Raw genomic sequence first — 27643 nt, forward strand, 5'->3', positions numbered from 1 at the left:
TAACGAAGAGAATAAATTTCTAGTCGTTTGATTTCTCCATCATTATCCAACAAAAGCAATGTTCCATAAATCTAATTGTAAGCTAATTGGGAGAGTATTTAAAAATGAAGTCTTTCATATTCTTCAGGTTCTTTCGAGTCTCACCCACCTACAATGCAAAGTTTATTTCTCGAAATAATTCAAATAATGATTGATTTGCAGTGGCAAAATTTTAGATAATTTCGAAAATCTGGGGTAAGCCCTGCTTATATATTTTGTCCCACTGGACTCCACGTCCCCGTCAACAGTTCTTATCTTTAAAAACCCAAAGTAGGACACCGATCGACCATTCGTTGGATATTTGTCGCTGTCCATGATAAGCTAAGAGGATTTATTTAAGACAAGATCAACGCCTTTCTTCATGCTACATCGTCTGCATCTACATACGTATACACCTACTTGTGTACATAAGTACATATAAATTGACTGAGCGTCTCCTAAATGTGCTTCAAACCAAACAAATTCCGAGGATATAAGCGAGATTCTAAATCTAAACGGTTCCATCTCTCCGCATCTTCTTGGGTGGCCATCTCCAACGGATGGATTTTTTTTCAAAAGATACACACACTCCAAATGATCATCTTTTACTCAATGATGATGAGATGAATGTTCTTGTGACTGAATATAAGGTTGTCATTTTCACTTTGTAGAAAATCTCAACTTCTCAATAAATAAATACCCCTCAAGATACGGCAAGGAAATTAATGTTGGGGTGTAGTCTGAATAGCTAACTCAACACTGCACAAGATTTATGATATTACCTGTATTATTATGATGATGTTTGTACTAATAAGAGCAAAAATATAATCAATCCAATCGCCTTTGATTACGTACAATCTCGAATGGACGTTTTTCCTCCATTTTTCCTCCCTACTCCATTTTTTGACAAGGAATTGACGCACCATCCTGATTTGCACATGTCACAATCATTTGCATCCTTAATACCTCGACTCGGAATTGAAGCTGGCGATGGCGAGATTTATGTTGCCGAGTTGTTTGACATGTTTTTGAAAAATTCGACACGTTTTTACATTTAACCTGCGCGAGGAAATTGAGACGAGCGGAGTGCAGGGAACTGTGTAATTTACGAGATTTGTCGTCAGTTCAACACCCACAGAAAAATCCGACACGGACATGAAAGTAGACTCGCACTGTGCGAATTATTCGCTGTCATCTCCTAATCCGACAGTTCCGCTCATTTGATGAAAAACACAAAAATACGTCAATTTTACAAGTTCAATTCTGACTCACCTCTCGCAACTATAGACAGATAAGCACAGATGGATACGATGGTATGGTACTTATCGTGTGTTGCCCATGATTTTCATGCGCTACACTTTGTTTAGTGTTGGCAGTCGACACAAGAATTTTGAATGCGAGAAAGTCGTAAATCGTACTTGTGGCTTGTTTTTTGGATTTTACGGCGAATCTTGCTTCTCAAGCAGACAGTTGCAGCAGGAAAGTACACGAAACCATAAAATTAAAGCATCACGCACTCAAGTCAGCGAATTTGTCGCAATTTAATGATGATACTTTGAAGCAGGAAGGAGCTGACGACGACTCTGGAGTGTGTGACGTGTTTAGATTTACGATTTATTTACAGCTTTCCCAGCTTATCAATCTCGTATCTTCTCGGTTTAATGCATGTTTTGTGGGCTAATTTGTTGACTCATTTTAATCCAGATTCGAACGCTTACAAAAACCTCCTGGAATGCATTAGTAAAGATTCATTGGAATGCTTACAACGGGGATGATATTATTATGCAATCTGTTAATGCAGAATAAATAATTAAAATGTTGCGCATACAACTTCTTGTGCAGTATGTTTCTGTTTATTCATTTCCAAATTGCAATTAAACAAAGTAAATTGCTTCATTCGATCATTGTCAATTGAATAATATAGTTAAATATATAGAGTTCACTTACATTTGTGCCCGAATTTCCTACCTCAATTAAAATGGTAGGAACTGACAGTACATGTAAAATAATTAATTCCGGGTATGACAACATTTGGTAATGTTTCACACTGGTCATATATAATCAGCATAAATATATTTCATAGCAGAAAACTCCATGAGAGGACAACCAACCGTAAAGTAATTAATAGAAACAACGTAAGTATTTGCAATTGTACTTAAACATATGAGATTGTAGGTTTAAGTCACATTACAGTTTTAAAATTGTAATAATAGTATATTTTTATCCATGCTATAGCACATTGTGTAATCAAAGAGATACAGAGTCCCGTATTGATTGCGTTAGTTCTACCAAGTTAGCCTTATGCCTTACGATCTATGTATACCTACGCAGTTCACAATTAGTTTTGAGGGGCAGTATGTGAAGTGAAGAGACATTTTTATAATAATAAAGCTGCTATTACCACCATATCAATTATCGCTATTTAGTTTCTGGAGCTAAATAAAATCTACTCTAACCAACTTATTTGCATAAAGTCAAATTTTTGCAGAGAACAGTACACATGATGAACAAATATATAACCTCCTCTAATTAGTCTGGCTTTGATTCCGACGGCAATAAAGAAGGCTGACGATACTAATGAGTTAACAAATGCCACTTGAGACTGACGACTATAAAAAACAATGACAACAACAAGCTGTCATTACTGATTGGTTCCAAATCAGCGTCTGGAAAATGCAATGGTTCGTAGAACGTATTGCATTGGAAAGGATAGTGAAGAGTACAAGAGAATACGCTGTTATTTTTGATTATATTGCTATCAATAGTAAAAGACATATTACTATACGTTACGTATGTACAATTATTATAAACCGTATCGTCGTCCGTTGACGGAGTCGTCACCATAAATATATAATAATAATTGCATTTTACCACCATTACACAAATTTCAACAATTAATCCGACTCTGTATTATCCTTTGGCATCCTTATAAAATTGCACTTTATAAAATACCCTAAAAATATAATGTTCTCCAAGTCAAGTTTCATTAGAGCTACATACGGTGGAGGCTGTATGGCGTTATAGAAGAGAACGTATAGTGTCGTCGTGCCTACTCTCTCCGGAATACCATGTTTCTATCAGGAAATAGTTAAGAAAGACTGTTCATCATGCAGAATAATACAGGAATTGATTTTTTGCAAGAATCAGAGATACAACTCGTCCTCATAATCTTCTATTAATTTGTTGGAAATAGATATTTGTATACATACAAAAAACAAACGTAAACTAAATTCCTGTCGGCCCCGTCATAGATTAATTATCTATTGAAGAACACTCCTCCCTCCCGTCCTCAATCATACGAAATCATATGTGAAGCGTTAATAGGTTCACTGACGAAAAGACCTTTAAGTACAATATATTTATACTATATTTATATATACGTTATTTGGGTTTGGCTCTTATCAAAATACATTTAGAGAAATCTATAGCTCTTATCGAGATCTATCCATCAGCTCCATTTCATTTGTATTGTGATTATACGTACAATCTTACATTTCCATTTCATCCTCTTTTTTACCGAAAACATTTGTACTTTTTGAATGCAACATTTGAGAATTAAAAAAAGACTTTGCATTCTGGTCAATCCAATTCGGGAAGAGTGTATAGCTAAGTGCGTAATATTATGTGAAGAGCGTGTCAGAATAACAAGTCAACAACACGAGTCACATAGTCAACACTGCTTATCATCATTTTCAATACACCGGGTAACTTATTGTATGTGATTGGTTTGGTTGGACTTGTCAGTCGACAACCAATTCGTATTAGACTCTTACATAGGTTTCTTAACACGTATATAATAAATATTTTAAGAGGATTCTTGTGTCGTAGGTGCTGACGTGGGACAATTTGGAGGAGGATGATGTAGCTGTGTAGATGAAGAGGGCATTTCAGCGTCAACTGGAGTGGCAGGAGTCAAAGGAAGGTCAAAAATTCCTGTAGATTCTTGTGTGGCGCTTGGGGTGACGGGGCTTTGATTTGCCGACCCCAAATGCCCTGATTGATTAGTTGACATGAGTTTCTGCCTCACTTCACGAATCTTAAGTTGTAGACAAGCTTTGTTTGGAAATACATTCGCGTGCTGGGTCTAGATTTATATAAAAATTATGCACTTGTGTACTTTTAGGGCATGTATTTAACCGTGAATTCTTACCTGAAAGGATGACGTGGCTTGTGTGGTGGGGAATAAGGTTCCATTCTCCTAGAAAAGCAGAATTAAAATATTTTTATTATTCAGATTTATGATAGTTGTAAAATAAATTGTTATAATTACTACATTACTACAATAAGACTCATTTAATATTAATGACTATGAAACATGAGTTTTTGTTTTCATTTTCTGGCGCAGTCCACCCATTCTTTATAAGTATGTATGTATACAATTTGAAAAAAAATCTTCTTACCTCAAATAATTGAACGACGAGTTGCCTTCTTTGTTCTAGCACCTGAACAAATTTTACATTATATTACTTTGTAAATTATATTTCAAACCACGCAAGATAAAATATATTTACTAGGAAAATTAGTTACCTTTCTATGACCTTTTTCCATTCCACAATCCAGACTTCTGTTAAGACTCGCAGGAGTTTTCGGAGTCCTTGGTGACCTCAAAGAAGAGAAACTAGCGCTTAGGGGGCCAGGACATGGACCTGACATCATTGGCGATGAGGGTATATTGTAATCATCGCTCGTACCAGGTTTTGTCAAAGTTGTCTTGGAAGAAACTCCTCCAGGATTGTCATCTAAATTAATTAAATATAGATGAAATATCATATTTGCACATAGTAGTATTTTTCAGACTTACGTTTAAATGCTTCCAAGTTAAAGTCTGGACCAAAAAATGTAGACCCAGTAAGTTTTACAGGAGCTGAGGCACAGTCTACATGCGACATGTGCTCAGAGCCCGTCATTTGTTGTTGGTAAAGCTCTCCATCATTCGCTGCAACATTCAATTACACAGCAATGTTAATTTTTTAACCATGCATCAAGTAGGTAAATACGTATGTATGACAATATAAATGTTTTTACCGGAAGGCATCCTTTTCTTCCTAAATGAGCTGTCCGTCCTTAAAAATAAATAATAGTAAAATTAAAAATTAAAATTTTGCCAAGTAAATAATTTCATATATGTAATATGTGCATGGTACGGCATGGAGCCGCAACAACTCTTAATATATAAGATTTATACCACCACTTTGCTATTTACGGATTCATTATCATGAAGCGTTTTCGTTATTTCGTGGCGTACCCACGCCACCCGATAGAATAAGATAAGAACAAACGCTACTTTATGAGTAAATGCATGCATTTCTTCACCATTCCCTGCTTGCCCTTCGAAGCGAGACATTGTGCCCTTCACTCGTGCTCCTACTCCTCCTTCAACTCTAAAAAATGGCTAACCAGCAACAAATAATCCAACAGTTGACTGATTACACTAGATTTGGTTTCCAAATAATTCCTCCCCCACATATTCCAGAACTGGACAACATTTGGCAATGGCAAAGTAACGGATTACCTGTGTTTGAGAGCCTTTTACGACGTAAGTATAATTTTGAATTGTTCAAAAATGATAAATCAAAATTTGTTTTTATATTTATTGCTTGAAATTGTATTGATTTAGCATGGGAGAGATTTGTACCTAATGGTATTACTGATCAGCGATTAATTAACGGGTTGACGGGGAATGACCAACAATTTATTATTGTTTGCACTGGAACAATGAAAAGAGATCTTCTCAGTTCTCTTTTAATGGAGGATGTCAAAAAGATCGACGTTAGAAGTTCTGGGTCGAACCTGATAATTACGAAAACTGCCATCCCACTCATCCCATTTGACAATAGTTACCGACAACGTTCATTGAGAGTAATACGGGAGATGGATACGAAAAGAAAATCAGTTCCTGGTAAGTTAAATATTAAAAAATAATAATTTGTTATGTATGACATGCCTGTTTAATGTTTTATTTCATTATTATTATGTACAGAACTGATACTCGAGGTCAACCTGAACGCTGCTCGTGGATTTTATGGTCCTGGAACCTTTCGATGTCGCCACTCGAATTGTACAGTAACGGGCCCGTGTATCTCTCAATCACCAAATTCCACACAGTGGGGACCCTTGCCACATCAACGCCTCGAAGTAAGGAAAAGATATCTCTGCTCCTCCAACAATAACGTATACCTCATACACTGTGCCGCTTGTGTAGCGTCAGGGATATGGAGCACTTATGTGGGGTCGAGTCATAACGTAAGTTTCCAAATAAGTTTAATTTGAATTGAATTATTTATGTGGATTGAATTTAACATTTGAATATTTTTTCGTTAAGGACACAAATTTTCATAAACGATGTTCCACCCATCCTCAGAAACCTTGTGACCAACAGATGCAAATATCTTACCCCCGCCACACACTGATCTCGACCATCATCCGAAGACTTAACGGAGACGAGGCGGACCACGACAATTTTTTACAAGACCCTTTCGTGCATTTCAATTTTGTGCATAACCCCAACGACCGACGATACACAATTATTGAAGGTAACTTTCCCACGAGAGTAAGCATGTTGAGATGCGAGGAAATGTATAAATATGTATGTGGCAATTTTGTTTATGATCCCTTGACCCATTCTGGCGCCCTGAATAAGTTTTACTAATTTTGTTCCGATTTTCTGCTTTTAGTTTGATTTTATTTATGAATTTTAACTGATGTTACATTTTTAATTGACTATGAACTTTACTAAATATTAGATTTTAATGAATTGTCCTTGTCGTTACTTTTATATATCAACTATGAGACGGATGAAATTACCTGACATATCATTCAACATATGTAAATGTAACCAATGCTAGTCAATATCTGTAATATGTAACCAATGCTAGTCAATCTCTGTGATATGTAACCAATGCTAGTCAATCTCTGTAATATGATGTGTAACCAATTTGAACAAATAAAAAGTAACTTAACCTAACAGTTACAAAAAGTATAATTTGTATACTATTTGTTATTCTGTTTTTATTAGCATTATTATACGTTGAAATTAAAGCAACTGCCAATAAGTAAATAATATTTCAATTATATGAAATAAATATATTTGGTTAGTGTCACTGAAACTATCGCACCGTATAAAATATATATTACGGTATTCTAGAGCTTCTACTCATACATTTTGCATCTCTGAACCATTACGTCTTTTTCGCCTTTGTTATTATTACGGGATAAAAATAGAAAAGTTTTTTAGGCGTGTCACATTATTTTACGTCATTCTTGGACTGCACTTGATGCAACCTGATGCGCCATCATTCAAGTATGGAGGATTCCGATTCGGCAAATTATATGATACGTAATCAATTTCAGCCGTTGTATGCACATTATGTTACTAATCTACGACACAACCCCCTTGGTTTTTGAAAGTGTTGCTGAATTGTACTGATTGACAAGATACTCACCTCCTAAAGCTGTTGAGTATAACTCTAGGACTAGAGGGCAAAGAAAGAGTATTTGGAGACTGACAATCATCCGGCTTGAATTGGGGGAGACTGGAGAACTTTTGCGAGAAATGAACTTGCTCCAAAACTCTGTAAAAAAATTGGCATTAAATATACCGATTTAATAGTGCGACAGTATTACTGTTGGATAACATACTTTTCCATCCCATCTTCAACGTTTTTCTTAAAGAAAGGTTTTAAGATAGACGTCTCATGACATTCTTCATTCTCATGTTTTTCCGTCTCTTGTGTACAAGGAGTAGAAGGATTCATTTCTGGTTCTACATGTTCTATTGTAATCTGTACAGTTTCATGTTCTGATTTTGCAGGGGGGTTGTCTTCTTCTTCCATAGCATCACCCCGTGTCACATCTTCTGAGCTTTCTTGCTTTATGTCAACATCCATCAGTTCGCTAGCAGAGGACATTGATAGTGTCAAACTGCTTTGTGACTGACGCCGCTGTAGTGGTGCTTTTCCTAGTTGTGCTGGTGTTGGAGCTAATACGAACAACGGTTTGGCCTCGGTTCCTCCAGATCCCTACATTCATCCAGATTTGATTATGAAATTTTTTAAAATTGCATCTCTAGGGACCAAAATAAACATTCATGGATTTAAGCGAAAACATTTCCTGCATACCTGGCTAACAGTGATAGGTTCAGTCACTGAGATACTCGGAATAGTTATTTTATCCTGGGACACGATTGTAGGAACAGTTGTAGACGGGGAAGTTTCAACCGGCTTGAGTAAAGTCAGGTAAGCTGTCTTATTGTTACTTCCAATAGTAAATGTTGGTCGAACTAAAAGTGTCTGGGTGGGTGCACCAGCGGACGACGTGAATGTGACGAGATGCGTTGGACCGGGAGCCGGACTTTTGGTCGGTTTATCGTCTCCATCGGGACCCTAAACAATTGACAAACAAAAATGGTTGCATTTATTCATTTATTAATCAATTCCAATCAATTATTCCTATGAAAAAATTGTTGTAAAATACGGTCATTATATCAAACGTACCTTCAGAGGCTCTTTTGGGCTCGGCATAGATCGGAATGCACTACCGGTAGGTTGAAATACTAACTTTGGAACGGATGGAGAAATGGATGACCATTGACCACTAACAGGCGTGGGATCGGAAGGAAGTCTAATTGGTTTTGGCTTGTTGATGGTGTTGGTAGGTGTGACAATTGATATTGGAGTAGAATTTGTCAAAATGATGGAAGTTGAAGTAGACGGTCCAATTTGTGATTTAAAATGGGTGTTTGGTTTAGAAGCTGCTGGAGTTGGATGAGCCTTCTCGGATTCAAAGTCAGATTCACAATCCTAGCAGGTAAATATAATATTTTTACGTTATTCAAGATTTTGACAAAACAAGAAAATAATAATATATAATGATTTGAACAGACTACTTTGGGCCTGGTGGAGGTAAATACCGTTCACCCAATTTTCAAATCAATGTGTTATTACATAGTGCCCTTACCTCCAACACCTTTTCCTTACAGACAAGATCAATATCGTCACAAATTACCTGCAAACACGAAGTGCAAAATTAAGTGTGGAATAAAATGATGATGTGATGAAATTTGATATTTTACCATTCGATCTTCTTCGTCTGAAAAATCACTACTTTTATGCACCTCTCCACCCGTGGTTCCACTTCCTATTCCGGACTCTACGGAACTACTGCCAGGGACTTCTGCAACGCCGGGGGGTCGTGCTCCAAATGGACCATCCTCAGTGGAACTGGATCTTCCTTTCTTGCCAATATCCAAGCCTGGTGGGCCAGTGCCGCTGGAGGACTTTCTCCTGTCCCGGCTGCACCATTTCCAACCTGGATTTGCTTTGAAGTGGGCCTCCTTCACTTCCGACGCAAGGGCGTGATATTTCTGCTTTTCATCAGGTCCCAGCTGGTACCACTGTCATACAGGAACATGTGATTTAAGTATATGCTTGTTATTTAAGCAACTTTTCCATAATTTAATGCTTACCCATTCTCCAAGAATTTTGGACACGGTTCTATTGTCTTGATTTGGATGTCGCTGATGGACAAGGGCGCGATGACGCTTGCTGAAGATCATGAAGGCATTCATTGGTCTTCGTACCCTTTCCGGTTCCTTGCAATCGTCATGCTTTGAAGCAGGCAGACTCAATGCTCGTCGTTTATTAGCCCCATTCAATTTTGTCATTTCTTCCGACACTCCTACTACAAAAACGTCGTCGTCGTCATCGCCAATGTCAGGCAACCCCAAGTCTGGATCATGGGACGGTAGAATCAAGGTGGATGTAGATCCATCCTTGGACGACGGAGATTCTGGGGTTCCATTGGAACAGTGCTGCTGGGGCGGTGAGGGTGTCGGCTAAAATTGTCATTATTTATTGTTACCAATGCCAATGCATAAGTACTGTCATATTGCAAACAATATATGTACTGTAGTAAGAACTTACTGTCAGAAAGGGCAACAGAGCTTGCCAAGGATACACTTTTGGATTGCTTTCGGATTCATTTCCTATGTTTTGCCCACCATCGGATGCGGTCACGGCAGGAATGACGGGGAGCAGTTGAGTAGGTTGGAGATGATTTCCAGACGTGGTGATGACAATGGTATTTGTGTGACTGCCCGACGTGTTGCTGCTCACGATCGCTCCCTTGCGGCCATCCACCAAGTGAATGAAATTAGTTTGTAGAGAATCCAGTTTGGGTCGAACCATGACCATGCCCCCTCCGTCTTCCATGGACGAATGTTCGGGAATTATCAACTGAGGGGGAGATGAGGGATTGATGATAGGGATCCCATTAAAGCTGACTCCACCGTTTGGCACATGCTGCTTACTGGTCATCTCTGTAGCTTTGCTTTTCAAATCAGTCCCATCCGACTTGTCTTCTGCAGTGTTGGAGTGTTGGTGACTATTTTCAATAGACAAGACTTCATTCCTATGAGTTAGCACTGGGACAATGGTCTTTTTAAAGGTGATGGGAGTACTCCCGGGCACACCCGTCATTACAACAGTGGTGGTTGGAGTCTGCCCACCACCACTTGTCGTCGGTGCCATGCCGCCACCACCACCACCACCGCTGCTGGTAGTCGTAATAATTTGACGAGTTTGTTGGTAAGTCGTATGTTGTCCCATTGTAGAAATTGGATGAGCTAGCACAATCTGTGTCCCCGAATTGGAAGTTGACATTGTTGTGAGAGGTATTACTTGGTACCTGGACATTGGGCTTATTTGCACTTGATGTCCCTTGGAATTCGGGTGAGTGTTTTGCATCACGAGTGGAGTAAGTGTCATGGGACCTTTCATCAGGGTCAGAGGGGGTGGAGCTAGTGGAGTGATCATCCCACCACCACCACCACGAACTCCGCTATTTCCTTCGTGAACGTCCCCAGAAGAATTTTCTTGCTTGATTTCTTTTATTACTGACGAAGTATTTCCAGAGTCAGAAGTGACGACGTGATTAATGTTAGCACTGTTGGCAATCACAATCCCAATGTGGTGATGTGCGTTGCTGCTGTTGTTGCTACTGTTGTTTGGCGTGATGAATGTGCCCCCTCGTGAACCAGCAGATTGATTTTCTATTGTTGAAGTTTTCAATCCACTGGTGGCGTGAACCACATAACTTGGAGCAGAACAAGTGGTCGACGTCGCAGAGGATACGAGTGGACTCATTTGAATGACACTCAACTTGGGACGAACAATTTCGGGTCGAATAACGGACTGAGACCGATCAGAGGTGACCAGACTGCTGATGGAGACAATTGCTTCAACAGCCGGTTTGTTCTGCCAGGATGGAGGTGACGTGTGTGGGACTGGAGACATATTTGCTCCTGCAATTGGCATGAAAAGGTTGTGTCTCGATCCAACGGTTAATGGTGACTGTAGAACTCGTGGGGAGTTGCACCCACTTTTCTGAGATGAGGGAGGTGAGAAGGACGGGGAGGTGGACCGGGACAAGGAGACCAACATTGTAGCTGCCTCGGTTTCATCCGCATCAAAGCGTCCGGCGTAACGTACATCTCTTAAGCTGCTCGGAGATGTTCCAGAGTCCCTCGAGCTCGCTTCGTCAGCCTCGCTCTCTTTGGATTTAGATCTGATTTACAAGAAGCAAAAACAAAATCAGAATAATTACTCAATTTGCATATTAACCGCTGTTGATCTTTCAACAATGGTCGATATAGTTGAATTGCGTATGTACATATGGATAAAAGTAATAGCTAACAAGTACCTCAAAGACGATGAAGAGCTGGTATGGTGTGACCCTGGTTTTCCTTTCATTCCTAAATGCCTTGAGCAGTAGCCTCTTCTTTGCGATTCTTTGGTACAGCTTTCTCGAGAACAAAGTCGCCTCCATTGCTTCCCATTAAATTTCTTGCGAATTCCGGTAGGTGTAGACACAACGTCTCCTTTCTTGTACTTGTGACTTTGAGGTGTCCCATTCTGTGATCTTGGAGTAGTTGCCTGACTTCGTGGAGTTCCTCGTTCTCCAATCAAACTGCCAGAACTGACATGGCTCTGAACACTAGAACATTTGCTGCTGCCCAGTTGAGTGCCTGGAGTCAAAGAACCGCATCCTCCACGACCCCCAATCGTTGCTCCGACCTCATTGAAATGAATATCTTCACGGTGCAAGTCGTCGTCACTTTCGCAGAACTCGTACTCCGTTTGGCGTTTTCTATCGTCACTACAACTGTGGTTGGAGTTGGAAATAGGTGACGGGCCATTTGATTGCTGCCGTGACGAGGACGACGACGACGATGTCCCAACCACGACAACACCTCCACCATGAGCAGATTCCCGATTGTCAGACACTTGTGGTGGTGGATTGTGTGGTAGAGCATAAATCGATTCTATAGCTTTGAGTTCATCCCACCATGGTGGCAGCATGAGGCGCAAATTCGGCCTTGCCACCGTGTAATCCTTGTTCTCCAAAGCCACGTGAACCACGTACTAAAATGAAGAAAATTAAGGAAACAATGAAGAAAGGATTTTTTCTAAACCTGATGCATATCAACATATTCTATATAATACCTGAGGGGGCCATCCACTTATGCGAGATACTGCTCCTTCAACAAATAAACTGCTGTCGGTGCTGGTTCTAACACAAACCTGACACCCCACTGTCACCTACAATTGTTTTTCGAAAAGTAAGTACATAGTACAGCAGTATTACCTGAAATTATGGAAATAATTACCTGAGCAGGAGCTGGACTGGCGTCTGATACGATATCATAGAAAGAAGTTCTGGAAAGTATGACGTCCGTGTAAGACATGCTTTCGTTGTCTCTGTCAAAGAGAACGGTAATCGTTGAATGACCTAAAACAAAAAAAAATGATTGGCTGATTAGGAGATCTGTTATTTTAAACACTGGAATACAAGATTATCAAGCTAATCTTACCGCTGACACCAGTGATGACACCTGGCATATAAAAGTTTGCTCGCTTGGCCAGAACTCGATGACCTGAAGGAAATTTAATTTATGATGTTTTTAATTCTTTCAAATTAATTTTGTTCGTTTCCGTCTGATTAGACGGAAACGAACAAAATTAATTTGAAGTCTTGTCTTAAATATTACAATTAAATATGAAAATAAAAACAATGAAATGCTACCTTTCCACTCTCGAAGGTCCAATGGGGGAGGGTTGACCACCGTGGGCGGCTTGATGTCAGCTCTTTGGACATTGCTCTCGTTCTTATTATTATTGTTGGTGATAGTATTATTTCCACCGTCTCTCCAGGAATGCTCGCTAGATTTTGGTTCTTCCAACTTTGAAGTCTACAACAAAGCAGTGACAGATTTATTCATGTACATACTTAAGTAATATGAATAATCAGTTCTTCATTAAATTGAACTGTGCATACCTGTAAAACTGTCTGGAACTCATATTTTGGTGCATACGCAGAGATGGGCAACGACTGGGCTTCATCTCCTCGAACTTCCGTTGTAATTACATCTTCTCGAGAAACATCCACAGAATTGGACCTGGACAATGTTCGAAAATCTCTGTTGTCACGGATCTCGATTGTTACCCTATCTGAGCCAGGACCAGAAATGACTGAGGAGGGTTGATGATGAGCTGGAGGAGCAGCAGGAGAAGATCTGGTAAGTGCATCGTGACCTTGTTCCTTGTGCTGCTGATGATGAGACGGAGCTGCCATCAATAGCCTCCCGCTACCAACATGAGATTGTTGACTGGACCCCACGACGACAGGATGAGAATGTGACTGATGATGTTGTTGTTGTTGCATCATCCCTTGACTCAGAAGTGGAGCAATTTTTGCAAACGTCACTTCTGCAGGAGTGGTTGATATTGAAATTGGGTTTGATTGAGTTGCTGCACTCGGCAAAGAAGATTGGGAATAGACGGATGAGTACTCCGTGGGTGACTTTGTCCGTTCTACGACCAAGTTCAGTCCTTCGTGTTCTGAAGTTGCACCCATTCTATAGGGATGCATGGATGAGACCTGCTTTGTGATTCATAATTTACACTGATTAGTTCACACCAAGTACGTAATGAGACAATGGAATTTATAGTAGCAATCTGTACCTTTGACGATTGGACTATTCCCCGGTATGATGCCGGATACTGCTGTTGGTGATGAGAAGATTGAGAAGTGTTGACCGAGGACTGGGTGGATCTATTATGCGCTGATTGAGAAGAAGGGTCACTACCGCTAGGTTTATTATGATTTTGATGCTGGTGCTGAATTCTGTAAGACGGGGATGGCGATCTGCTTGTATAGTTAACAATAGTCGTCTGCTGTTGGTGTTGGGTCATGTGCGTCATGCTTGTACTGTATAAAGGTTCAGAGGAGTGACCTAGGTGAGCCGCTTGCTGGTTTGTTGATCTGCATCCCAAATCCATGGGTTGCTCGGACTGGGAAGATGATGGATATTGGTGTTGTTGTTGGTTAATTGAGTACGAAGATGATAAGGGAGATGCATCTCGGCTGCTTCCGGTATTGGAATAAATTGGGGACATGTGGACATTTCCCCTGTTTGGGTTGGAGCCATACGCACCATATACAACGGCTTTATTATTAGAAGACGACTCTGATGAAGGCTGAACGGAAGGCGAGTAATTTCCTCCAGGCTTTAACATCGTTCCTCCTCCTCCTCCAACGGTTGTAGGAGTAAGTTGGCCAAGATGGGTGTCCAGTTGTGGGTTAATTAGAGCTTTGGATGCCAGACCTTGTAATTCAGGTATGCTTAGCGTGTGGGAAGGGTGGCGACTCGGTGAGGAAACAATGTGTGAATTTGAATGGGAGGTGTGCTGTTGTATGCTGGACATATTTTGAATACTATGCATAGACGAACTGTGACTGTGATGATGTTGCTGTTGCTGCTGTTGAGGTAATATGTTTCGCATATCGGCCGGATGAATCGTCGGAACGGTGGAGGAAGTTTGAAACGAGGGTTGTGGTGGTGAATGTCGATTGTCATGATTTCGCTGATGATGATGGTGATGATGATGATGACCCGATACACTGTTGCCGTTCGGATTGTTAATGATCGAGTCTGATGGCATTATTATTGCTGAAGTAGGAGCACCAGTATTGCTGCCATCCTGAACTTCCACACCAGCAGCAGCAGTTGTCTGGTTATCGTAGAAGGAGACTGATGACGAGTTCAAGTGGGATTGGGAATTAAAATTATGTGGGGTGGCAATGTCTGGCTTCTCAGGGGTGGAGGTGACCGTAATTTTGTTGCATTCTGGCAATGACGGAGTTTCAAAATCGGACAAATCAAATTTTCTTTTCTTTGGAAGCCGAAGCTTGAAAGACTCGTTGGATGACACTGATTTGTGGACAACTTCTGGACCATCCTTATCGGGAGAGTCCTGTTTTAAGTGCATAAACATAATACATAAGAAGGAGAGATAATGAAGTCCTGAACTTTGGCACACAATTTTATAACTACATACGTGAATTAACCATGTATGCATAATAATCCAACTTACAATTTTATTAGTGTCATTCGTCCTCGACTTGTTTGCTCCAGAATTATTACCACTTGCACCACTTGTTGATTGCTGGCTCATCTGTGCAAGAAGAAAAAAGGAAATGAAGGAAACGTAAAACAAATTGGTGATTTTTTTACGGCGACGATGATGACTAAAAAAAGTATGAGATGCAAGAAGAGAGAACTAGAGTGTAGAGAGGCAACTTATTTAGTGACATGTACTCGGCGGATCAGATTATTATTGGCAGTATTAAAGAAATTCGAGTAAAATATGAGCACCATGCACACATGTTGGTTGTTTCTGATGATGTGGTTCGTGTTCTTGCTGTGACCAACAACGCTGTGACTTCTTCTTTCGTGCCAACGAGTCTACGTTCGCAGTTAATAGACGGCAAGTACATGCAGCATGGATAAAATAATAACACATCTATCACTTGACTACCACCGTATATTTAGCAGTGGTTAGCGTTGCGAGAGTAAAATGTAGGTAGTAGATCCACCAACCTTGGAGTAAAGTTTGCACAATACACAATGACATTTGAATGTCTACTAATCATTTAAATCTTTTCGCTATTTCGCCCAACATGTGCAACTTGAGCAGCAACAGGGCAACTGTGAAAGGCAGAAGATAAGTCGCAATCAATCTTAATCCGAGAATAAAATTTCAGGAATGTGCTTCACTCGCCCCATGCATCATGCTGCCTGGACAAACTTGTGTGTCTGAGAGACGCCTCGGATCCGAGAGCTTCAACTCCGCTAGATCTCTCTCATCCACCAAGAAGAAGAAGAAGGAGAAGAAGAATTTGTGATAAGTCTTCTTTTCTTACACGCCAGACAGGGAAATACAACTCCAAGCAACATTTTGTGCATTTACTTTGTCAACAACTACTGTCAGAGTTAATATAGCGGAACAACGACTTCTCTCTCTCTCTGCCTCCTCTGGTAATAAATAGTAGACGATGTTCTAATGAACGCATAATATGCCTGGTAAAATTATTATTACACATCTGGCTGGATGGAAGAATATGTATATACCATACCCAGCAAATTCTTTGAGAGGAAAATGAGTGGAATACCTCATCCTTATCACATGCAGAATTTGTCGTCCCTTCTGTCGTCCTCAATGTCTTGCCATGAGCTGATCCTCCTCCTCCGACGGCACCACCGACCACGTTCACATTTGGCGTCTGTTCTGCTCCCACGTCGGCAGTCATGGTGGTGGTGTGACTCGCTTTGTTCTCTGCGAGGGGTGGAGTCGTCGTCGTTGGACTTTGTCGTCGTCCTCCACCACGAGTTCCAATACTTCCGCCTCTTCGTTGGACTCCACGACCACCACCCCCACGACCTCTCCCTCGACGGGTTTCAACTTCCGTGTCGCGAGCTGGAATTAATCAACGTAATCAAATCAAATAGCAAGCTCAGAATAATGACTCGTACAAGAGTAGTCGCATACAAATCAGAGTCGGAGGAGCAGAATTGAAATGGCATGTTTTATTCATGGGAATAAAGCAAATAGAAAAATTATGCGTACCATTATGAGTCGTGTCCGTAGTTGTTGCTTTTCGACGTCCCATGAGTTACCAGTCCCAATGTTGAAATGCACCAAGGAACAGATTTTTTATGTGTGTATGATTTGTGCTGCTTGTCTTCTTACACGTCCCTCGATTCCCGATTTTGAGGATTTTATCGAGCAATTTACTTGACGGGACGAGCGGTCATCGGGACTGTACTGTCTCCCACTTTACGTATTTACGTTGCTCATATCTCTGCTGCTTTGTCTCCCGCTCCTGCTGCGTGCATGTCTGGAATTACCTCAAGCAGTGACCTGTGACAAAAAATGAGAAACTGCTCGTTGAGGGAGAAAGTACAAATCAAATTGGTCCAATACGCGTATTAATTTGTTGTCAATTCTGCTGCTTTGGAAAGCTCGGAAATTCGCAGACTGTTATGAAAGTCTACGATCCTGGCAGTGGCAGGTATATAAATAATGATCAATGTTATGTAACAGCTTTTCTAGGTCTTCACAAGTATGGATTGCTCAATACAAAACTACTTTCTCTTCTCCTCTCATTCACTCCACTTTTCCCTCAAAACTCCATTACGCTAATTAAAATCGGCTCGATTGCGAGTATGCAGAAACTTAAAATTGACAAAATTTAGACAATAATAAGTTTAAACTTATTATTGTCTAATTTTTTTTTGGCTCATAGCATATGCCTATAAATTTTTAAAAATTTATAGGCATATGCTATGAGTAAAAAATTCATATATATCCCCCCAACAAGCTCTTTATACGTTTGTACGTTAGTGGTTTCCGTGATATAAAGTCAACACACTAGCATTATCTGGAAATCAGATAACTAATTTCCTTGTAAAAAGCCTCTGCTTTTCTGCTCTTGCTAATAAAACGTGCTCCTATTTTTTACAACTTGAATAATAAATGTCACAATACATATGTATACCGGCCAAGATTGACGAAAACATTTTACACAAAAATACGAGGACTGCAAATAGTATGAAATGGAATGGCTTCATAACACCAAGTTCATGCATGTGGTTGATTTGATAGTGGTTAAAATTTAATGCAATTCTGCATTGTTACAACCTCTAGTAATTTTATGTAGTATATACCAGCCAAACAATACTGCAAGTTTATACATATGTGCACCCGATTTATTGTAGTGGCGTTGGATATACGTATGGCGTATTATGTAGATAAGAGGATGAGGGAGTGATATATCGAAATAATAAGCAGGATTTATGCACATTAAAAGTAAGGCTTTATTGGAACGAGAAAGTGAGCAATGCAATGAGAATAAATATCATCAGATACATAAACATAATGATTACATAGACGTTTAGGTGGACATACACCCACAACATTATATTGCTTACTTTCTGAGTCACCAACAAACAAGGAACACAGATAAATGTTGCTGCTAATGTACCGGAGGAGAGAATATTATTCTGAAGCCACCACATTTTATCCACACACGAGAGATATTCAAGCGAAATGGCAAATAAAATAATGCTGCGACTTCTCTCAAGTCAGTGTTGAACAAATTCAGCACAAAACCTAATCTCCCATCCATCCATCCACATTTATCCAATGTAATGAACGCTGTATAAGTGCACTGCTTGCTTGGTAATCTTTCCCTCTTTCTTCATACGTAGATATGCACACATTATGTACAAAAGTCAGCTCCATAAAGTCCAAATCGAAAACATGGGGAAATTGCACAACTTTCAACGTGAGCTGAGTAAACGAACTTGTGAATCCACTTAACATGTACAATTTGCAATTTATACAATTTAATGTCGCTAATTTGGCCACGGCTCATGCAACCAAACCGCAGCGATAAACCACCGAGTGATCCCGCTGGTCTGAAAATAATTGTGTGTTGGATTGGAAAATGAAACAAAAGTTTGAAAGATTTGTCTCACAGCACTCGAGCAGATTAAATGCAAATCTTTCTACACATCTCCCTCCTCATGTCATACTTGCAGCCAGAAAAGCATGCTAATAAGCGACGAGTAAGAGGAATTGCAGAAACGACGATCATTCATAATAGCAATGGTGAAACATGGATTTTTTCGAGGAGCATAAATCTCAACGTCGAAGAAAAACATGAAATTATTTATTATTGCGGATTATTAAAGGTTATTATTCCATTTTGCTCTCGAGTCTTGAGCTCTTTGCCGGTTGTTAAAGATGCAGAGGAGAGATATAATTTCGACTCACGCACAGCCAAACAACAACTAAAACAAAACTAGACAGAGCTAAATAAAAAGCCTGAGAATTTCTCGGGTAAAACGGAAGGAAAAATTATACTGTGAAAATTCGCAAATCAAATCCCGCAGTTATATACATATTTTTAGCAAAAACAACATGAGCATAGTGTAATAATAGTGATACGACGGGACACGGTAGCATGCATGTTTTACATACAATTTCAAAAGTGTAGTCGAAGGAAGGACGGAAATTATCTACGAGTAAATTGTCATTTCACATTTTCACAAATTAGCTGCTCTGTATGTGAACTAATGCACAAAATTGCTCCACGTCCTCTCTTTCTATCTGCGATCCAAAAAGAGGAATCTGGCGTTTGAAATACAAATTGCCTGTGGGAATTCGTACGTACATTTAGTTGTACGAACTACTATTATATTACATGCTCCAGCATTATATTCACAACAAGATTCGCTAACTAAGCACGCCAGCGAGTACAATTGTATGTACTACAGACGTACACATGTACACCATAAGTAGTAAGAAAACAAACCGTCATTATCATCATCCATCACATGTGCACTTTCGTCTTTAAAATTACCCGTTAATTCATAAATCTGCAGGAGCGAGTAGTTACTTCAATTAGTACTAATCTCGTTACAATTGTTTCAAATCATTGTTTGACAGAATGGAATTACTTTTAAATAAGCGCACACATTTTACATCCTTTGTAACCATCATAAGAACGAACCTTTTTTTTTACTCAAATCCTGTCCACACCAATTTCAGTTTAGCAAATTATTTTTACACTCATGTTCAACATTCCGCTGTTGAATTTCAATGAAAAATAATAGAATAATTCTTTTCTCCCCACTTTCCTGCTCGCTCGTTCAGAAAAGAGACGCTGCAGAGGTGCAGGTATGTGCATATGTACGGACAAGACATACCTCTCCATTATCAACACCACCAGACCGTCATCATCAGCATGGCTAGAAAATGTAATTGTTCATTGTTTCTATTCACTGGCTGCTGCTCCAACTTATTTTTATTGTCAGAGGAAGGAAACCTCCCAAATCTGAGCGAATAATGTTTTAGCCAGAGATTTGTACCTATTTATGATGTTCCACAGCCATCCATCCATCCACTCATATTCATATTCATGCAGATACCATTACTGTTTTTGTTTTTGTTGTCCCAAGCTAGCGCTCAACAATGCGCGTATTCCGTCTATTATTTCGTAGATTGGTAAACGCAAAGGTCAACTGACGAAGTGGGAGCTGGTTAAATAGCTCTTTCCACATATGCATATGCAACTCTGCTAGTGAGCAACTTAAAAGTAGTCAAAAGTAGATTTAATAAAAAAGCAGCAGCAGCGGAAGTTAGTCAGACCTAAAAGTTCGTTGCTGCTGTTGCTACGTGCTTCATGACAGTTGGTGGACTGAATTTACTACAACATTCACACACCGAGTGAGAGATACCTTAGTTAGATAAATGGAGGATGGTTTCAATTTCGTACTCATATACCTCACTCTTTTAGTCCTTCTACCTGTTTGTAATTACCCACAATAGTTATTCTTGTACTTTAGAATCGTAAATAGAACCTGGACCAGTTACTTACTACCAACTAACAGTATTGCCAGCGTACGACGAGAAACGTAGCGAAATTTACTATAACGATATGACTCACTCAACAATCATTTTCCGTCCTTAACAAGTCTGTGAAGATGCCCTCGATATAATTATTCCTTTGGCCGCAGGAGTAACCACGCTTCGCCATTTTATTTAAGCAGCCATAACCCGTATTTATGAATCCTTATAGCTTTTAATGTGGCTAGATGGATGGATGGATGGATGGATGGATGGATGGATGGATGGACAAAGGGTTTCTTGTGCTTGGTGGATGCCAAAACGTTTAGCGCAATAAATAACAAAATCCTAATTCGGAAGCGAAATGCAAACTAAAACTGCAGCAGATACATGATGATGACGACCCAAGAAAGGCTTCTTCTCCTGCATATGACTCGTGTTAGCTAGTTAGTTGCTTGTACATCTTTTAATATTGGGCCTCCTCAGACACACGAAAAAATCGTCGCTTCGAATTTCGCTTTGTTTTTCGCTTATCGATAGCATTGCCAAAATTATGAAAATTGCAAAATTTTGTTGAGACTTCAACTAACCGACCTTAACCCCACTTCTGAGTGGAGTTTTTGGTCGCTTATCCGAGAGCTCGCTTATCATGAAGTAAGCGAAAAACGAAGCGAAATTCTAAGCGACGATATTTTCGTGTGTCTGAGGAGGCCCATTGATTCATTACTGCATGGAATGGGTTTAAAGCTAGTTTAACACCACACATTATTATTGTGCGCCATGTAATGCGGACCATGAAGAAGATGAAATAAAGCGTGGATATGATTATGCGCATACATATGCCCACAATCTCTGTACAACTAAAGTGACGTTAAGTACTGGTTGGTTGGAATGGAAAAGCAATCCAAATCCAGCCAGGTTGTTTGCTAGTTGGTGGATCGAAGGGGTATAAGACTTTATTACTACAAGTTGTACAATTCCAACTTCTTTCTTTGTGTACTCCAACCAAAACCAACCAACAAACTGAATGGACATGTAATGCTACGTTTAAACGCCTTGTTTAAGCCTTGCTTTTGAATGTACACACACCACTCTGCACTTTTGCCCTGTCTGATGGCATATGCTTAACAAGTATCTGCTTTGCCTATATTGAACTGGACTTTACTTAACTTGGAATTGGTGGATGTTGGACGAATTTCGTCCCAAATAATACTTTATGAAATAAATGGTGAGAAAACGAGAGGAATTTCTGGCTGCAAATTATCAATGCAAACTCAAAGTCTTCCATTCTTAATTTGTATGTATCTAGCTATTATTTTACACTTTGTTAAGCACCCTCTCTGGTTGCACCTTATTCATTCAGCCATGTTTTTGTACTATGCTATTAAAATTATTACTATTATTTATTATTATGGGCGTTTGTTTCATTATTATGCCTGCATCTAAGAATGGAGAATTTACTACTGTCGATTTGCTTCCCAATAATAAACTCTGCTCGAGTGCACTAATATGGCAAAGTATTATTTTGTATGCACAATCTGTTTAAATACCCAAGTAATTTGAATGAAGGGGAAGAATTACGAATTCAATTCGGTTCAAAGTCTTACTACAGCGTTGTGCCTACAGAAAAAATGGATTTCGACGGGCTTATGCACATTCCGAATGGGAGGAGGGTGAGAGAAGAAATATTAACTGCGTACTATTTCATACCCTGAATGCAATGCAATTTGACGGGGAGATGGGAAAGGCTGATATCAAAGTCAAAATCTACGCTACGATCTACAATGTATGAAACACCCACCGGATCTGGGCACACCCTTCTTAACAACGCGTACATACTTTTCAAAGTGGAGGCCGGCCTTGTTACTTTTTTATTATTTTAGTCAGACCAGAGGTCGTAACAATATGTGCATGGGTACAACAATATTATGTATATTTTGCTATCTTTTCTAATCAATTTCATTTTTTGACACGGGTAATTAAAAATCGTAGACTTAAACTCACCAGTCGAGAGGAGAGAACAGCAAGTTTGGTGGAGGAATGCTGATGTCACAGCAATGCTAAATTTCCAAGACGTTCTTCAAGCAGTTAGAATGTTAGAATTGAACTGATGATTAAAAGCTTCATCGAATAATGTGACGTGTTTGTTCGTACAAATAATATGTATTACACAGTGTAATTTACACTGATCTTCTTATTCTTCTTGTCTCCTTTTGGGTAGGAGCTGCTTGTTGGGAAGAGTTGTAGTAATCTTGGTAAATGTTAAAATATAGCGGATAAATTGTAAGTCTGGAAATAAAGAGTGACGACGACGATGATAAATTTCTTTACTCACGCTGCGTTAAACATTAAATAATGAGAACTCTATTAATACTTTTGACGGACTGACTTTTTTTTTGGTGGGGAGAAGAACAGTCAAATAATAAATTAGTTATTCAATTCAGTTAAAGTTTCCAGAAATTTTAAGCTGGCCATCAAACTTAACGTAAAGCACTCGTGTTTTTACAATGATTTCGAGTCAGAAGTGTTCAATTGTGTATGAAGTATGAAGTTGTATTTGCTCAAAAACAATGTCCAAGTCCAACTTGTCAAATATGATGATACGCAAGGGTCCAATTATTTATACAAGTAAGCACACGACTGACTCTGCTGACTGCTAAATAATGAACACAAAATGTATTACATTGTTTTGCTAAGAACTTATTTGCTTCTTCTTCGTAAGAAAACCAGAGCAGGTCACACTTTGACTTTGACGACGAGAGCACTGATGAGAACAGGCGACATGAAGTTCCGTAAATTGAGTCTCAATTGCACACCACGACCGAACCCTGACCTTCCAGTTGTACACTTTACAACAATTCCTCCTCATTCTGAAACTGGAGTTGGGTTATCGTGTGGATAATAATCATAATATTTTGAGTTTGACTCCCAACAATTCTGTCCAACTCCATGATTCAAGCCCAGCAAGCACTTGGTGATGGGAACCATTGTGTGATTTTGCACTCTCTGTCCGACTGACAACCCAATCCTTGGAGCAAACCTCCTCTTAATGAGCGCACCGTTTGTTATCAGTCGTCGTCGCGTTGTGGATGACCAATGCACACTCGGATTCAGATGGACGTTTCTGCATTTATTTGATTCAGCAGCAATTCCAAGCTTGCTGCCCCTTTTACATGGGCGACTGAGTGAGGAAATGTTATCATCCAGCAATGTATAGGCTGATGGTCATACTGCCACCGCGATTGCCAGCCAATAGGTATTACACTCTCTCTCTTGAAAGAAGATATCCTGAGTGGTGAAGAAGAATATTACAAGTTTTTTATGTTTTTTCGTCGGTCGAGGGAGAGAGAGAAGGAATCCGAGTCTGCTCTCTCAGTGTAAAGTCTGCATGAAAGTCTCAATACTTAATTCCATTCCATCCACCACCAAACCATTTCTATGTGTCATGAATGAACTTGGCCTCCTGCAACAGCCCCCAGCGAAGGGGAATCTCCAAAACTCCCTGACTGACTCTAACTCAATACCCCAACTTCCAACAAGCTCGTCTGCGCCATGAAACCACGCCGATGCCACAAAACGACGAGGATCCCTCTGCTCCGTGGTGTGGAAGTGGCCAGCGTCGTGGACTGCCGAGTTCTCGAATGCTGCTGATATACAGAGTTCTTTGGGACCTGGAAACAGAGAATCCATTGTAATACTACGGCTAAATACGATATCGTAATATTCGTAATAGGACCAGAGCCAACTACACACACAGCAGACCATCAGCATCATCATCACAGTGTATAAAATCACTTTTACTACGAAATGACCTCGTTACTATGAGCTCACACACACACACGTATCCACCATGCAACAGCATATTTAATGGCATTACATTTGGAGGGTCGTATGTACTATCTCAGCTCTCGTACCCATTACAACAACCTTTTTTACTATATCGCATCCACTACTAAATACGTACGAACGTAGCATACCTTTGTCCCCTTGAGTCCTTCACAGCCCTCAAATCATGTGCAGAGATGGTGGCAGATACATTTTTGTTCCACTACAACTACGCCATGAATGATCCTTCCTCGCCTTGACTTTTCCTCAGTTTCTCTCGAGTAACCTTTTCCACTCTCGCACACACATACCTGACCAGAAAAATTCCTACGCTATGCTCAATATTGGTGTGGAGTGGACCTTCCTCATCCCCAGCAGCTTGCAGGAAAAGAGAACAGGTACATATTGTAACTGCGCTAAATACACTTGTTCACCCTCCTTTTGATGATCTCTCCCACCCGGACTTTACCTGAGTCCAATGCCTAAATTGGCTCAAGAATCGTTTTGCATGCAACATTCTGAACGACAAATATGCATGTAATGCAGGATCCTCAACAGCAATCCGAAAGTATTTATATGCAAATGACCATTGAAATACCAACGCAGAGATGCTACACAATAGTATCAGAAAAGTCGTACGAACCCTTTAAATCTATTAAAACGCATAAAAATCATTTCCAATAATTGCACGATTCGTACCAAGTGCATTGTTTAAGAAAAGGTGAGTGGTATGTGTGTGGAAGTCGTAACATGTATGAAATAATAAGCGCAGAACAACAATCCTTCTCCCCCTTCTTCTTCCACCAAGCAATCAAGCAGCGTTGGACGGACGGGGACAGAGGAGTGGATGTGTATATATTTTTGTGAATATTATTATGGGTTTGGTCGTTTATCTTGACTTCGGTATTCCAACACTACTTGTATACTTGTACCCCACCAACTAAATAACAACTTTAGGCACAAAGCAAAGCGGTTGTAGCATGACGCGCTTCTTCTTCGTCGTCGTCGTCCTTTTCTTGTTCTTCTTCTCTGCTTATTCTTGATACTCCTTCTCCACATAAAATAAAATGCCTTTATCATCATCATCATCATCATGTGCTTGAAAAGTTAACTCGACAAGAAGAAGAAGAAGAGGAGACGGAGATACACCTTATTCATACATAAAGGCGATTCTATTAGGTAATGCATGCATGCAGGGAGTGAGCGAGATATTGTGTGCTACAAGATGATAGAATAGAGATGATACATATGCATTAGCATTACACATGTACATAGTTGTAAGTCGTCGTGGTAGTATCACCGTCATGTGCAGAGTGCATAGTTAGCATTTGAGCATCTCGTCGGTCGTAGAAAATCACATAGCAACTCCATCCACCATCCATTTCCAACTTGATGCCAATCCAATGCCCACCAACTCTGTTCCCACAAATCTATCCCTTCATGAGTACAAATGAACTTTCAAAAGAAGAAAGAACACGACCTCACCACGACCACGAACAAGCATATTCAGTTCACAATCAGTATTCTCAATCCGACACAAAATTCCACATAATATTCATTCAAACATCATTTTGAAATATGCTCCTTCACAGAAATTCCGTATTTTGCATTGTGACCATGTACTGATTGAAAGAGTGAGAATAAGAAAGAGTCCATTAAACCATGAGGAACCTCCACAAAATGCTCTCGTTGGTGTCATTTTAAAAATTCAGGCGACATAGGAGTCAAATTGTGAGTGCAAATGTGCAAACCCACTCCTTCCCTCTCTCTCTCTCTTGTCGTGGTGAGAAGTAGCAAAGACAGCCATGCACAAGACATATAATCTCGAAAACGCAAACAAAAATATTGATCGCCGTCGCCAGTCCACACACGACATCCTGATCGGTTCGGGACTCTCTCTCGCTCTGAAAGTGGCCGAGCGAGGAGGAGGAGAGCGAACCTTGTTGCTTTGGTCGGATGCATGCCGGATGGTGGTGGTGGTGGTGGGGGGAACAATGCTGCTGCCCGTGTGTGGGGCAGGCTTGGAAGCAAAGAAAGAAATAAGTAATAAGTCGGAAAATGCAACAAAAGCTTTTTACTCCGAAACAGATATGCGTCTGAGTCGAGCGGGTTTTGAGAATGAAGAACGCCATGCAACTTTTACTCACCAACCACTTCAAATGGAACCAAGCCAGCATACCAAACTTTACTGCGGGCCATGTTCACAACCAATTTTTGTCATTCCTTAAAAACCCATTTAATGACATTTAGTGACAATGTCAATCATCATTCCTGATAACGGAGAAAGAGTTTCTTGAAACTTTAAACCAATTAAATGCTAACCTATGGTCTGTAACGACACGGAGAACCAGAATTTTATGACATTGCATCCATTCCTCCGGCTGATTAAGAATTCCGAATAGCCAATCACCTTTATTACCTATTTTAACAACTCAATTACGATATGGTGCAAAACTAATTTTAAATCCAGCTTAACAAAGGGCATCATTACGACAAATGTTCCAAAAATATCTTTGTGGATGCTATACGCTAAACTGCGTTCTTTGGTGGATGGATGGAAGAAAGTGAGCGAGGAAATAAGGGGCCGGTTGAATTGATGGCAGTGGTGACCATCTCCAAGACGAGGGTCCATTTCATCCAGGCAACAACTTTTTTCCAGCATGGCTCACAAAACACGTAGCAGCAATGCACTACTAAATAACAACGTCTCTATACAAACTGGATGCTCAAAATGTGTTGCTTTCTCCACTCCGCTCATATATGCAGCCTTCCGTTTTAGGTTATTTGAGCTGCTACGCGTTGGTTTGGTGGTGAGGACTGCTAATCCGAAATCCACTCGCCTTGGTAGCATGGCTACAAAGTAAGTAGCGTCGTCGGGCTGACTCAGATTTTGAAGTTGCATGAAAATGTTATTGGGACGAGGCGTTGGTTGGTTACAACGAGCTTCCTTCATGCCGTTCGTGTCTTTTCGACGTTTGAAATTGACGTGGGCTTATTATTTATGCTGTGGACAGTGCACTACTCCGCTCTTCTCAAGCTCTCCTAGCTGA

The 27643-nt window shown here is 40.0% G+C and overlaps 1 protein-coding gene across 2 annotated transcripts; it reads right to left on the bottom strand.

Annotated features, from left to right (window-relative positions):
• Positions 1-1849: 1849 nt before the first annotated feature.
• LOC110859349 (mucin-4) lies at positions 1850-24175 on the bottom strand. Of its 2 annotated transcripts, none has more exons than XM_022108298.2 (25): positions 22773-24175; positions 16983-17276; positions 16528-16832; positions 15450-15530; positions 14037-15329; positions 13351-13953; positions 13099-13264; positions 12887-12949; positions 12683-12804; positions 12519-12614; positions 11716-12437; positions 9939-11580; positions 9482-9850; positions 9089-9409; positions 8974-9021; positions 8511-8816; positions 8136-8399; positions 7657-8036; positions 7461-7589; positions 5044-5081; positions 4820-4954; positions 4546-4757; positions 4419-4460; positions 4169-4216; positions 1850-4102 (listed from the first exon to the last, which is right to left on the bottom strand). In XM_022108298.2, the coding sequence occupies exons 2-25, from the start codon at positions 17023-17025 to the stop codon at positions 3824-3826; spliced, it is 7707 nt and encodes a 2568-aa protein (XP_021963990.1). In that variant the 5' UTR covers positions 17026-17276; positions 22773-24175; the 3' UTR covers positions 1850-3823. The 2 variants fall into 2 exon arrangements, with proteins under 2 accessions (XP_021963990.1, XP_021963989.1); XM_022108297.2 differs by having other exon boundaries at positions 13351-13956.
• Between the last annotated feature and the right edge of the window lie 3468 nt (positions 24176-27643).

Source organism: Folsomia candida, unplaced genomic scaffold (genome assembly GCF_002217175.1).
Source record: "Folsomia candida strain VU population unplaced genomic scaffold, ASM221717v1 Fcan01_Sc025, whole genome shotgun sequence".
Classification (NCBI taxonomy): Eukaryota; Metazoa; Arthropoda; class Collembola; order Entomobryomorpha; family Isotomidae; genus Folsomia; species Folsomia candida.